Source organism: Mustela putorius, unplaced genomic scaffold (genome assembly GCF_011764305.1).
Source record: "Mustela putorius furo isolate JIRA1106 unplaced genomic scaffold, ASM1176430v1.1 tig00000873_pilon_pilon_pilon, whole genome shotgun sequence".
Classification (NCBI taxonomy): domain Eukaryota; kingdom Metazoa; phylum Chordata; class Mammalia; order Carnivora; family Mustelidae; genus Mustela; species Mustela putorius.
The window spans coordinates 5,988,271-6,002,155 of NW_025421504.1; the positions used below are offsets into that span (position 1 = coordinate 5,988,271).

Below are 13,885 nucleotides of genomic sequence, written 5' to 3' on the forward strand. Positions count from 1 at the left end.
TTCTGCTCAGGTCATGATCCCAGGGTCCTGAGATCAAGCCCTGCATCGGGCTCTCTGCTCAACAGAGAGCCTGCTTCCCCATCTCTATCTGCCTATCTCTCTACCTACTTGTGATCTCTGTCAAATAAAATCTTTTAAAAAAATTAATAACCAACATATAAATTACAATAATACAATACAAAAATGCAGGCACTTGGAAACAAACTCATTTCCGTTTCTGTGAGAAATCAAGTAATTACAGAATGCGTGGAGGATAAAAGTAACATGATCAAACCTAGAGGATTAGAAAGATCTAGAGGGTTCTAGAAGATTCCTTGTCAAGTGCCAGCATTATACCTTGGTCATTTATATTCCCGAGGGTTTAGCACTGTGCTTGGTATTCAGAAGAATCTTATGAATTCATAATGAATGAAAAGCAAAGTCAGGAAATTTGAGCCTTGAGGGATTCACTTCTTGCTAGAATATCACATATAAACCTTGAACGATGGGGCAAACTAGTCTAATAGTAAACATAACAGTCATGACTTAACAGAGCATTGCTGTGTTCCAGGCACTGTTACACTCACTGGACAAAATCATTTCATTTACAGCTCACAACAACCCTATGAGGTAGGTAGCCTATCAAGACATTAAAGAAGTCCTGCCAGGGGCAGGGTTGCCAAGGATGCTGTTGATGTGGACCAGAGAGGCCTTCTCCGGGTCCTCAGCTCATACCTCCCCATGGCCCTCTTTAGTTTACTTGTTGACTGTCTTCTCTCACTCGAGTGTAACCTCCGTGGAGTCAGGGCATGGAGGATGGTTTTAGGAGATCTGAAGCCTGAAACCCAGAGGAGAGGCACCGACTCCAGTGGTACAGGCTAGGGCCATGATGCCGCAGGCGTGTGCCAGGGTGTGGGAGTCAGAGATGATTTAAAATAACATCCATAAAATGTGATTTTGAGTAGAGAGAGCAGGAAGAATTCTGGTTGATGCTGGAGAAGGGAGAGGAGGATTCTCTACTTCTAGTTTGGTTTTTGTTCCTACAAGGACACTGGTTTTTAAACTTTTTTGGGTAGTCTTAGGGAAATCTGATGAACGTGCAGCCTACCCACTCCCACCCACCTGCAGACATGATACCCTAAGGTGCCCGCGATGTGAGATGTTCCAGGTGGAACATATGGTAGCCACAGGTTCTCTGGAGCTGTGTGCTCCAAAGTGGACAAAAGAAGAAAAAAGAAAAAATATCTGGCCAAAATTATATATATATATATTATATATTTTTTAATTGAGTCTCTTACTAAAGGATTATGTACATAGGAAAGTAGGGAGATCATAAACGTCCCTCTCCGACAGTCCCTTTAGAAACACTCCTGAGCCACCTTTTTCCTGCGGGCCTGGGCGGACCCCAGAGGCTGGCCCTGGTGTGTCCCCGTCGGCCGCGCGTGCACACGCGAGCTTCCGTGCACGCCTCCTCGTCTTAGCGGGGGCCGGGGGCGGTGGGGGCCGGTTCCACGGGCCGGAGCCCCCCGCGAGGCTGCGGGGCAGGGGCTGCCGGTGGCCGCTTTTAACTTCACGGGGACGGATGCACAGAGAACACGCGCGCTTCTCTCGTGCGTGGACGTGAGGCTTCCGCAGCACTTTACCGGGGCGTGTTTGGACACCGGCTGGGGCAACAAGCAGTGGGGCCGCGTTTGTCCTCACACGGGTTTATCTTCCGAAGTGCAGTCGGGCTTGATCAAAAAGAAAAGGCAAATTACCGGCAACCGAGGCATCCACACACTAAAAACACACACATCCGCACACTAAAAAAAAAAAAAAAAAAAAACACGCACACGATTTGAAGAAGAGAAGATTTACACAAACACACCCACAGGCACACGCTTTGAAGAAGAGATTCCCCGCTCGGTATTTGTTTTTACTTTGATAAGGAAAAGGATCACCACACGCAAAGCACCGCACCCCAGATGGGACTCGAACCCACAATCCCTGGCTTAGGAGGCCAGTGCCTTATCCATTAGGCCACTGGGGCTTCACGCAAACGGCGCCCGATCACATGCCTCTTGAATTGTGACGCCGTGTGGCTGCGTAATGACGTCAGCCCCGGAAGTTCCTAGGTGCAAAACTCGGTTGGACGGGTGTCCTCACAATCAGCCTCAGGCGAGGGGGCTGCAGTTAGGAAAGGGTACGGAGGCCCGGCTGTGTCTAAAACAAGGATATAGCCTCGGATCCAGTTGCGGTAAAGGTTGTAGGATTAAAACGTAACGACCACGAAGGGACTCGAACCCTCAATCTTCTGATCCGAAGTCAGACGCCTTATCCATTAGGCCACGCGGTCCCCTACATAACTGTCGCTGCCAGGATACCTATTTAGCGACCTCCAACTACACTAGCATTGACGCTGCCGCAGAAGTCCCTGCAGGCCGGACTTCTGACGGCGCCCTCGCTCTGGCCCTAGTACACCTGTGACGCACCTTAGCGCCCGGCGCTCGCGGTCCTCTCCCGCCCACGCCGCCACCAGCGAGGGGGCTGCACCTGGCCTGCACTGCGAGCCCCTGGGCGTCGCGGCCGCGTGGCCTAACGGATAAGGCGTCTGACTTCGGATCAGAAGATTGAGGGTTCGAGTCCCTTCGTGGTCGGTTTCTTTTTGGGAGAGGGGCGCATGCCCTTCGGTGACGCGGGCCACAGCAGCCCCGCTCGGCCTCGTCTGCGGGTTCGTTCTGCCAACCTCCTCGGTTGCCGTCCTACCTCCTCCTCCTCGTCCGCTGCCCGGTCCCCGAGGCCGCTCGGCAATCGCCTTCCCGGAAGCCCGCTCCTCTCCGTGCACCTGCGCGCTCCCAGCGCCCTGTGGTCCCCGCGGGGCACGAACTCGTCGCCTCGCCTCGGACTCTAGCTTTTCGGGCAGCTGGCAGGAGCCCGCTCCGGTTTCGGGGCGCGCGGGCCGGCCGCCGGCGTGGCGGCACCACGGGAGGGGCGCGGGCGTGCGGCTGCGCGTTACCACGGACCACGTGGAAACCCCGTGTTGTCGCGCCCCAGTGGCCTAATGGATAAGGCACTGGCCTCCTAAGCCAGGGATTGTGGGTTCGAGTCCCACCTGGGGTAAAAGCGTAGTTTTTTGGCTCTCTGCTCGCCTCACGCGCCCGTGACTAAACGACGCCAAAAAGTCCGAAGAAGACCGCCCCGCAACTTTTGTACAGCCCACAGGCCGAAACGACTCATCCGGACTCATCCCGGCGGCTTAAAGGTATAGCGGGCCCCCAAGGGGCGCGGTGACACCAGGCCCGGAGCGGGGAATTCGGGCCGCATTGACCCCAAGACCCCGGGCAAAGCCGAGGCCCTGGGAAACTGCGCGGCAGGAGCGGGCGGGCCGGGAGCCGGGGTCCGGCGTCAGGGCCCAGGTACATGGAGCCCTCGGGACCCGGGTCGTGGTCTCGGAAGTTGGAGTACACAGAGGTCCGCGTGTTCCCGACACCAAAAGTTGCCGCGGGGAGAAGCACCCGCACCACCCCAGGTGGGACTCGAACCCACAATCCCTGGCTTAGGAGGCCAGTGCCTTATCCATTAGGCCACTGGGGCCTGCGAGTCCGGGAAGCGCCATCCGGTCCCCTAGTCTCGGCCCGCAGCGGCGGGGCCGGGGGCTGCCGGACCCCCGGGCACGGGCGCGCAAGCCTGACGCCCCACCCAGCCCTTGCGCCCCCCGGTGCAGAGCTGACGGAAAGTCCAGGAACTTTAGGAAAAAGTAGTGCAGGAAGTGAACGAGGACAGAACAGCGTCCATCACGAAAACTGGAACCCAAGCACTGAGGGGCTTCCCCATCGCCAGGCAGTGCACGACCAGGACAAACCTTTCCAATCACAAGTATACATCACCGATCAAACAAATATTTATAACGCCAAAGAGATACTTCAGCCTAATGTTTTGGTCCTTTGAAACTGTCTACAAAGAGTAATACAAATAACGAATGAGTTCATTTTTAAATGTGACACGTGCTTAGACTCCACTATTAACGTCCGTGCATTTCTAAAAGATGTTCCCGCAGAAGCTTCAGCAGAAAGCAGCCGTTATTCCCCGTGCGCTTGCCTCGAGAATTTGCCTCCCCCATCTCCAGGCATCCAGGGCCCAGGGAACTTGGACATTCTTCTTTGCTTTTCTCTCTCCCACATGTGGAGAGTCTGCAGAAACCCATCTCCTTCCTGCCTAACCTCGGCAAGAAGCAGGAATTTGGAGCCACCTGACTCCAGTCCCTGGCCTTGAGGGAGCTCTTTAAGTTAACCAATTCGTTCCTTGAGGTGTGACATTCATGTGACAAGTGGATGAGAGCAGGCACTTCCGCATCCCAGAAGTCTCCTCCCCCTCAGTCACCACCCCCTGCAACTACTCCCCATAAAGCACTTTGGCCTTGCTTTGAGCTCCTTCGCTGAATCATTTTCACCTGCGCTCATACTTTTGCCCACCGCCTTTTAAAGGTTATTGCTTTCCTAATTAGTAGGCGCCACTGCCAAAATGGGGCTGGAATCGAGGGAGATGTAGAGTCTATGCTCTACCGGCGCCGCCAGCCAGGCACCCGAGCACCAGCATTTTTAAAGGGGGGGTCCTACTCCTGTGTCTATCCTGTCCCTCAAGCTGTTGCTTCTCTTTCCCTTTCATCCCCTCCTGTGTGTCCCGAATGCCTTTCCAGGTCCCTTCACGTGCCACTAAGGTCTTCTGAAGTCCTCTGAGGTCCATCGCTTTGCTCCAGCGTCAGCCCACAGGGATGCCTTTTCTGATTTTCCCACTGCCACCATCTCACCCAGCAAGCCCACAGGTTCTGCTCTGCCTCATCCTCAGCTGCTCCTACCCATTCCGGAGACTCCGCTTCTGGCCTCCGTCTTGCAGCCTCCAACTGCGGCCTCACTCCCAGCCGCAGGCCTCCCCTCCTCCTCAGGCCCCACGGGTCAGCTCCTCACAGGCAAAACCATCCACATCCCACCATCCTCCCAAGGCTGTTTCCTTTCTGCCTTCCCGGTGTCCAGGCAGCACCACGCATGGCACACGCGCACCTGCTCCCGTTCTGCCTGGGCCCACTTCCTGTCTCCATCATCCTCCTGCACCTGCTGCTGGCTCTCCGTTCCTGCGGCCACTGCCCGAGTTCCAGGACGGGTCCCTGCCGCCCACAGGGGTCAGTCCGCCCGCCTGTGCTCATCTTCCCGTGCGCTCCTTGTTCATTCACAGAGGAATCTCCCCGACAGCCTCTGCAGGGGTAGAGTCTCAATGTCCGGTCACATTTTAAGCCCTCACCTTGCTCCATGGCCAGCCCCTCCCCTCTCCCTCCTATGTCAAGAACCGTGACCAAGTTTATCTGCTCTGACCCTCAAGCTGGAACTAGTTGCATCTCTGGTTCCCAGAACCTATTTAGACCTGATATTTACGTTTTAGCGTGTGTTACCGTAGCAGGAATCCCACTTTTCTTCCCGACTTTTTATCATCACCTGATCAAATGTAAATTCTCTGGAAGAAAGGACTTTCTTGTTCACCGCTGAGTCCCTGGGACATCGCCCAGTGTCTGGCTTTCACTGTTTGTTGAATTAACGAATAAGCAGGCCAATGTGGCACCGCCTTGCCTCGAGCTTCTCCTGCTCCTAGGTTCTGAGTCTCTTGAGGGGACTCATTAGTCATTTATCAACGACTTTTGTCCCTTGTTTACACTTAAATGAATGAGGGCCCAGCTCACATGGTGTACCTGCTACTGGGGCTAATTATCCGCCGTTCAGAGCATCACAAAGCAGTATTTGCTGAACGTGTGAACTAGATCAAAATCATAGAGAACATCCTAAGAAATCCGTACACGCCTATCTTCTGCTATAGTTATGCTGGGCCGGGCACTTCCCGTACCCAGAGGATTGCAAAAACCTATTTTCAGTTCCAACTCACTCTTTTCCTGCTTCTCAAACCCCACAGCGTGCGACAGCACCGGACACGTGGGATCCTTCCCACTAGAGAACCTCAGCAGCTCTGTCACCGACATTTTTTTTTTTTTTAAAGATTTTGAGAGAGCGTGTGTGCATGGGGTGGGGGGGGCTCCCCGCTGAGGGCAGGACCCTGAGATCTTGACCTGAGTCAACATCTTGTCCAAACCAAGACTTGGACACTCAACCGACAGAGCCACCCAGGCGCCCCTCCCTGTCACCTACAGTTCTTAAAATCTAAACTCTTGAACTTGGATTGGAGTCTCCACATTGAGCTTCTGTCTCCCTTTCCAGAATCACCTCCCACGATCCCCTGGCACGAAGCCACCATTCAGATGGCTGCCTCGGCTCCTCCACCCCAGCCTTTTCTTCGGTTTCCCTTTTCCATACTGTTCTCTCCCACCGGCACGGCCCTCCCCCACCTCTACGGACTAAAATCCTTTCCCTTTTCAAGGCCCAGCTCACCTGTCTCAGCCCTCCCACCCCGAGGCAGGTTTCCTGAGAGGAGACACTGCAGCTCGGCCCTGTTTCCAGGGGGCAGATTTCAACTGACGGAGAAGGTCGGCATTCTAGCGTTCTGAAAGAGGCGAAGCCCACTGCATTTCTTGCAGAGTTTTAATGCAGCTCATATGGTAAACGAGTAATTAAGGTTTGACAATAGGTGATGGCTCATGAAGACCTCTGCAACCCTCCTTCCAGATGAACATTCTCGTGTACAGGTGTTAACAACCACACACCAACACACCCCCACACACAGGGTCTCCTGACGGTGTTCAGGCTCTCGGCTGTGGCAGCATGGACCCCCTGAAGAGGGCCGTGCCGGCTCTGGAGGATTTCAATCCATACCCACTCTCCTGTCTGTTTTTAGGGCAGAATGTATTCGCTTTTTTCTCAGCCTTTCGCGATTCATGTTTTCTATCCTGAAAACAAAAAGACCGCAATTAGGCCCAGATGCTCTATTCAGAGTGGTGAGAGCTGCTGCAGCTCAGTGCAGGGGCCCCCGGGTCAGCGGTCTCTCTCTCTCTCCCCGCGCTCCCCCACCCTCTGCTGGGAAATCGTGGACTCCCCCTGCCTCCTGTCTTCTTGGTGACGCCAACCCTACCCCCACCCCCACGACTTGGCTGAGAGGAGCTTGGGGGCCCTTTCTGGGACCTGATTCTGTGTAGTGCAGCGTCTTCTTTGGATGGCTCCTTCGCTGGCTGGCTGGCCTCAGCAATCATGTCTCGAATTTTCTGAAGACAATCTGCCAGATTTCGGAACTGGTAGCGGCTACATTCAGAGGTGAGTATCAACTCACCTGACCTATTGATCTTATTTTTATGCTGCAGAGAACAAAAGAAAAGCCCGAGTTCTACAGAGAAAAGGCTTTTTTTGTTTTGTTTTTTAAGATTTTATTTATTTGGGCGCCTGGGTGGCTCAGTGGGTTGGGCCGCTGCCTTCGGCTCGGGTCATGATCTCAAGGTCCTGGGATCGAGTCCCGCATCGGGCTCTCTGCTCAGCAGGGAGCCTGCTTCTTCCTCTCTCTCTCTGCCTGCCTCTCTGCCTACTTGTGATCTCTGTCTGTCAAATAAATAAATAAAATCTTTAAAAAAAAAAAAAAAGATTTTATTTATTTGACAGAGAGACCGAGAGAGCACAACAAGGCAGAGCTGCAGGCAGAGGGAGAGAGAGAAGCAGGCTTCCCCGCTGAGCAGGGAGCCCGATGTGGGGCTTGATCACAGGACCCTGGGATCATGACCCAAGCCAAAGACAGACACCTGACCCACTAAGCCACGCAGGTGTCCCCGGAGTAGAGGTTTAAGGGCGACTGAGGAATTATGGAAAAGGGGCTGGTGGTTACCGTGATGGCGATCCTCTGCCGCACGGGCTCTGCGATCCACTCGGCAGTTGCCAAGTGGAACCTGACTTCAGCCTTGGAGTTCACTGCAAATTAAGGAAGGAGAGAGCACGGGTCACTGAGACTCTCAAGTAGGCTCAGCACCCGGTGGCTGGTGACGATCCTGAAACAGGGAGGCAAGACATCCAGCCAGGGACGTTTCTGCCCTGTGTGCCTCGGGGATACAAAGTTGGTGATGGGAGGAGCCTGCAAAGATAGTGAAGCACTGCTGGACGAAAACGAACTTTCAGGAACTAAATGCTCGGTGCTTCTCTCTCTCTCTTTTTTTTTTTAAAGATTTTTTTTTTTTTTTTTTTTTTTTTTTTGAGAGAGACCACAAGTAGGCAGAGAGGCAGGCAGAGAGAGAGAGGAGTAAGCAGGCTCCCCGCCGAGAGCCCGATGCGGGGCTCGATCCCAGGACCCCAAGACCATGACCCGAGCCGAAGGCAGAGGCTCAACCCACTGAGCCACCCAGGCGCCCACTTGGTGCTTCTCTTAATGGGGTCTGAATAGAATGGGTGGAGGTGGGTTCCACGAAAGAAACCTGTTCGCAGAGCCAGCTGCCAACTCACACTGTGAATTCCCTTTGTTTAGGGAACCCGAGTCCTAGCAACCCGCAGCTGATCAGACCACATTCACAAGAATAAAGAGGATTATTATAAACTGGTGGTATTTAGGCTTCTGCTAAAAAAAATCCCTTTATTCCATATGACTGTAAACACAGAATTCCAAAAGTACATCTCCCAGCCAAGTTATAAAGTGAAAGAAAACAAGGTGCCTTGTACCTTTGTTAACATTCTGGCCCCCAGGACCACTACTCCGACAGTAAGATATCGTCAAACGATCTATAGAACAGGACGCACACCAGAAAGAAAAAAAAAGAGAGACAGAGATTATTCCATGCCAAAATGCACAAAATAATTTATTACCAACATAACCATCCCTATGATACCTCTCTTTCAATGACTTTTATATATATTAATGTAACATTCAGGGCAGTAAAGTCGAGATTATTTACAGTTTGTCAAAACTAAAATCAAGAAGAAGTCCCCTTTCCAGGGTCACAGCAGAGGTTGTAAAATTATGACCTGGGTCGTTTGCCTCTAGTCTGGTCCCTTTCACCAGATCTGGCTGGGCTAGCTTTTTGCTGTTTGCTTGTTTTAAAGCGGAGACTCTTTCAAAAGCTCGAACTAGGGACAAACTTAGCTTGATGTCGTATTTCACAATGTGGTGGGTGTGGAAGCCCCACAGACTGGAAGCTCCAAGAGGACAGACGCTCACTGTCTATTCCCAGCGCCCGCTGGATGGAAGTGGCCTAGCACCCGAGCCTGGGGCTTTGCTTCTAACACTGGCACAGCCCCTGACTGACTGTGATCTTGGCAAAGTCCCTCTGCTTCCCTGGGCCTCAGGTTGGTTTGTCTATAAAATGAAAAATGACGTTTCTTCCTTCTGTTTTCATAATTCGTGAAAAGCAGCGTCTGAGTCCTCGTCTGGAGAAGGCATGCTAGTGGGAAAGTTCCAGAAGACTGGATGGTGAGCCAGCTGAAAGGTACGAGTGGCAAAGAGCTGGCCCCGAGTCACTGGTGGCCCATCTCCCTCACGACTCCTTCTGAGAGGCGTCCTTCCCTCCTCCTCTCATTTTATTTTTTTTTTAAGATAGAGGGAGAAGCAGGCTCCCCACTGAACAAGAAGCCCAAAGCAGGACTCAGTCCCAGGACACTGATCATGACCTGAGCGGCAAGCCGGCTTTTCCCTCTGCCTGCTGCTCCCCCTGCTTGTGCCCTCCTGCTTGCTCTCTCTCTCTCTCTGACAAATAAATAAATAAATAAAATCTTTTTTAAAAAAAAAAAAGATATGCAAACAGTGGGGAGAAGTCCCCACTCCTGTTCCCCAGCCAAGAGGTATGTCCTTTCTTCTCGACTCCCCAAGCCAGTCCTCATATCCAATTCCTTGTACATCCTTTCAGATTTATGTATATGCATAGAAATCTGTTTCTGACGCAGAGATGGGAGCTTACTATGTATCTTCTTCAGCAGCTTAACTTCTTCTAAATAGCCATCCACTCATCTACTGTAGAGACTGGTCTGTGTCCCAAGGCCACCACGAGCCCTCACTCGTCTTGCACGCTGCATGGCAGTCCGGAGCGGCTGTGCCACAATTTTGTGGCCACTCTAAACAGTGCCGAGAGGACTCTGCTTTTGCATGCCCAAAGACAGTTTATATATTTTTGTGAGGCTGGAGAGGTCTGGAAGGAATGTTTAGGGGTGGGGGAAGTGACTGATTTTTTATAAAACACAATTACTTACCCAGAGGAATGTCGTTACTGGCCTTCTGTGCTTCAGCCTGTAACGTAACATACACAGTGTCAAATGAACATCACCCACTGTGACTCTGAATTGGTCCAGGGCAATCGGAGAAAGGACGGAAAGCCACACTGCAGATGTAACACAACTATTTTCGGGTCCCCCGCAAAATCATTTCAGGATGACAGAGAAAGCTTCCCCGGACTCCGGAGATGCCAGCTCTGAAACACTCTTCCAGGACGTCTGAACTGGGATCTGCAGCCTTAGCTGGAGTTGCGCACCGCTGAGGGCCGGGCTCCTTGGAGGGAGGCCAAAATGTGCAGGACGTGTGCCTCAGAGAGACTCTAAAAGGAACACCCTCTGCTAACCCAGAACAACATACCTGGTGGGTCACCTTGTTCCTTCCTGGACCATGGGGGCTCACCTGGGAGGCCATGTGCCTTCAGGGTTTGTGTCAGATGGAACTACTCACTGCAGGACTTTTCACCTCTGTGTCTCTCCTGTGATCTGTTTCTTGGTAGTCATGTCCTTGAGCCTGAGCCCCTTGTCTGCAGGCCTGGTGCAGACATGACCCGCTCTGAGGCTCTTCTGGTCAGCCAAACTCATGGTATCCTCACCTGTCCCCTGTCTGGCTGCCTTCATCCCTTTTCATCTTAGAACGATTTCGGAGTGCAACCCTCACTGCCCTGCTCTCCCTGCCTACTGAGGACTCCTGGCCCCGCCCTCCTCGGAGCTGTGCTCCCTCTTCCTCCTGAGCTGTCCTTGCCAGCTTCCTTCTTACTTCTCTGTGCTTATCCCACGCTCCCTCGCTTGCTCTTTGCAACTTTTATTTTTTTTAAAGATTTTACTTATTTGACAGAGAGAGACACAGCAAGAGAGAGAACACAAGAAGGGGGAGTGAGGGCGCCTGGGTGGCTCCGTGGGTTAAAGCCCCTGCTTTCGGCTCGGGTCATGAACCCAGGGTCCTGGAATTGAGCCCCGCATCGGGCTCTCTGCTCAGCGAGGAGCCTGCTTTCCTTCCTCTCTCTCTGCCTGCCTCTCTGCCTACCTGTGATCTCTGTCAAATAAATTAAAAAAAAAAAAAAAAAAAGAAGAAGAAGAAGTAGGGGGAGTGAGAGAGGGAGAAGCAGGCTTCTTGCTGAGCAGGGAGCCCGAAGTGGGGCTTGATACCAGGACCCTGGGATCATGACCTGAACTACTGCAGATGCTCAACCAAATGAGCCACCCAGGCTCCCCTAAAAATTTTATTTTTAAGTAATCTTTACACCCAACATAGGGCTTGAACTCACAACCCCAAGTTGCACGCTCCAGCCAGGCACTCCAAGAATGATCCCTGTAAAACCTGAATCTTTTCACTTCTCTCCCTCAAATCCCCAATATGTTCCATGGTATTTGGAGTAAAGCTAAAGGCCTACTAACCCTGTAAACATGTCACCCCCCACCCCCACGCCTCTCCTGTTTAGCTTTATCTGCTCTGACTCCCCTGCTCAGCCACACTGGCCTGCTTGCTGTTCCTCCAACAAGGCAAGCATGCTATCGCTCTGAGGTGGTCCCAGGAATGTTCATCTCTGCAGAGATGTTCATCTCCCCAACTAGGCGCATGGCCCACTGCCTTGCTTCTTCCAGGTCCCTAATCAGATGTCATCTTCCCAGAGGCCTTCCTAGACCACGCTGCTTAAAACTGCAACCCTTCCCCCTACCTCAGCACTCTTTCCTTCTAGGTTTTATTTCCCCAGAAGTACTCATGGCCATCTCACATACACTCTAGTTCTGATTTTATTTGTTGCTTGTCTCCCTCCATGAGAAGATAAGCTCCACAAGCATTCAGAATCTGTTTTAACTTCCGTATCTCCAGGCCTGGCACAGTGCACACACCATGCTTTCAGCTGAGGTTCAATGTCTCTTTCAGTCCCGTCGGTGGAAACGCAACAGAACTGGCTAGGTCCCGTCCCTCCTGCCCGGGGCCCGTTCAGAGCCGGTACCCAGCAGGCTGGGAATCCGTGCACCCTGAAGAGGGGCCCTGTTTCCTAAGGCGCGCTGAAGTTCCTAGAGGCTATGCACAGTGTAATTTCCCAAAAGGTTCCAAACAGTTTGGCAGCCTTTGGGTTCTACCGTCCACTCTGGAGGGGAAATGCCCACGTGTGGGCCAGGAGGCCGGGGGACGAGCGGGGACGCCGGGGGCCCCCTAAGAAACACTCAGCGCGCCCTCGCGGCGCCCGCACACTCCAGGCCTCCGGGGGTCCCGCCCCGCGGCCCCGTCCCCGCTCGCCCCGGACGCAAGTCCCCTCCCGCGGCCACCGCCTCGTTCCGCGCGCACCTGCGATTTGCTCCCGCCCGGCCGATGCTGCCCGGGTTTCCCGCTGTCCCCCGAGCAGGGACGGGGAAACGCCCCTTCCGTCCAGCTCTCCCCGCTCACCGGCACCCTCCATGCGGTGTCCGAGCCCCGGGATTCCGGGTAGAGCTTGTCCAGGCTGTAGATGCTCTGGAACTCGGTGCCCTCTGCTTGCTTGTGCAGAGCCCGCTGGGGACAGCGCGCGGGCGGCGGGAGCAGCCAGGCGCCGGTTCGTCTCAGGCCCCAGTGCAGGAACCGGGCGGTCGCCATGTTCGGATCCCGGGACGGCTTCCGGTGGGTGCTTCCTTCCGCGGTCCGCGGGCTCCTGTGTCCGTCTGGATTTTAGTTCCGCGCGGCTTTTAGGGCCCGCCGGGGTCTCTGGGAGGCAGCGAGCTGAGCTCCGGGGTTGCTCTCCCTGGCACCTGCGAGACGCTCCCCTTCGGCTGGCCGCCATGGGGAGGAGGCCAGGGTGGAGCGCTGAGATCCTCTGTGGGCCAGACAGCGAGCTCTCAAGGGAGCCTCCTGGTGAAAAGAACCCTCGGAATCCGTGTCCCCCAGAAACACCACTTCTCTCCTTTTCAGGGGCAGTGACGCCCTCCCGGTCCGCTCTCCTGTCCGTCTGCATCCCCTGTGCTCTGACTCTGCTCTACTCTCTCTTCTTTTTTTCTTCCATGTCACTCAATCTTCTTTTTCTAGTTCATTGCCCGTCTTCAGTCAGAATATAATAAGCTGGGGTGGGGGGGAGCACTGGCTCCCGGCTGGGTCCCCAGCACCCAGAGCCTGGCAAATCACAGATACTCCAAACTTACGAGTTTTGTCAGTGTTTTTGAAAGGTGAATTCTGCTAGAGCTGAGTTTTGGTAACTTCAGGGTCATTCACAAGGCAGTTTAAGCACACCCCAGCTGAGCAGGTGTGCGAAGACTCCACAAGACAGATACCAGATGGGGGGAGAAGCTGGCAGGTGGAGAAAGACATGTGTTTAAAACGGGACCCACACCCCTTTGCAGAAGAAACAGCGTTGTGGGAGCATGATGAGGGTTTCTTCTAGCCAGGAGGTAAAGGAATGTTGGGGGAAAGGGTAGAGATCTAAGCCACCACAGACAGGCTAAGCAGAGCCCTTTTCCAGGGTTCTTAAGACACGAACCTCCAAACAGAAGTTCTAACTCAGACAGGTTCAAAGTAGAGCAAGAAGTGTTTGGAGAGAGCTGTGTTGGCTAAGTTTCTTTGTTGAGAGGCAGTGTAGGTAATGGAAACAACTCAATAAATGATTAGTGATTATTAGTCATCCCAGTGATTGTTTTGTAATGAAGAGTTCTATTTTTAGTAAAAGCACAATTACCTAGAAAAATATGTCCCTAGGGATGCTGGCTTTTTGAAACAGGAGGCTGTCATCAAATTAAGCCTTTACAGGCATATTCTTCAGGAAGGAATAAACTACTTCCCTGGCACTGGC

General features: G+C 53.2%; 1 protein-coding gene, 1 long non-coding RNA gene and 5 other non-coding genes across 9 annotated transcripts; 2 read left to right on the forward strand and 5 right to left on the reverse strand.

The window, feature by feature from the left end:
• Positions 1-1,239: 1,239 nt before the first annotated feature.
• LOC123393535 lies at positions 1,240-3,022 on the reverse strand. The gene is made up of 2 exons (XR_006608357.1): positions 2,725-3,022; positions 1,240-1,709 (listed from the first exon to the last, which is right to left on the reverse strand). It is a non-coding gene; the product is annotated as an uncharacterized LOC123393535 (long non-coding RNA).
• Positions 1,936-2,008, reverse strand: TRNAR-CCU. Its single transcript has one exon. It is a non-coding gene; the product is annotated as a tRNA-Arg (tRNA).
• Positions 2,242-2,314, reverse strand: TRNAR-UCG. Its single transcript has one exon. It is a non-coding gene; the product is annotated as a tRNA-Arg (tRNA).
• TRNAR-UCG lies at positions 2,543-2,615 on the forward strand. Its single transcript has one exon. It is a non-coding gene; the product is annotated as a tRNA-Arg (tRNA).
• On the forward strand, positions 3,006-3,078 carry TRNAR-CCU. The gene has a single exon. It is a non-coding gene; the product is annotated as a tRNA-Arg (tRNA).
• Positions 3,079-3,479: 401 nt separating this feature from the next.
• TRNAR-CCU lies at positions 3,480-3,552 on the reverse strand. Its single transcript has one exon. It is a non-coding gene; the product is annotated as a tRNA-Arg (tRNA).
• A 2,966-nt stretch (positions 3,553-6,518) lies between these two features.
• On the reverse strand, positions 6,519-12,751 carry MRPL58 (mitochondrial ribosomal protein L58). Of its 3 annotated transcripts, none has more exons than XM_045085938.1 (6): positions 12,517-12,751; positions 10,104-10,140; positions 8,583-8,642; positions 7,762-7,844; positions 7,074-7,243; positions 6,519-6,836 (listed from the first exon to the last, which is right to left on the reverse strand). In XM_045085938.1, the coding sequence occupies exons 1-6, from the start codon at positions 12,700-12,702 to the stop codon at positions 6,695-6,697; spliced, it is 678 nt and encodes a 225-aa protein (XP_044941873.1). In that variant the 5' UTR covers positions 12,703-12,751; the 3' UTR covers positions 6,519-6,694. The 3 variants fall into 3 exon arrangements, with proteins under 3 accessions (XP_044941873.1, XP_044941872.1, XP_044941871.1); XM_045085937.1 differs by having other exon boundaries at positions 6,519-6,841; positions 12,517-12,750; XM_045085936.1 differs by having other exon boundaries at positions 6,519-6,841; positions 12,418-12,744.
• Positions 12,752-13,885: the final 1,134 nt, after the last annotated feature.

Excerpts from the sequence above, each read along its gene's own strand:
- MRPL58 (XM_045085936.1), bottom strand. The coding sequence starts at position 12,702 with ATGGCGACCGCCCGGTTCCTGCACTGGGGCCTGAGACGAACCGGCGCC. Across the intron at positions 8,643-10,103 it reads CAGTAACGACATTCCTCTGG|ATCGTTTGACGATATCTTAC; the intron begins GTAAGTAATTGT and ends CCTGTTCTATAG. Across the intron at positions 6,842-7,073 it reads GCTGCACTACACAGAATCAG|GATAGAAAACATGAATCGCG; the intron begins GTCCCAGAAAGG and ends TTTTGTTTTCAG.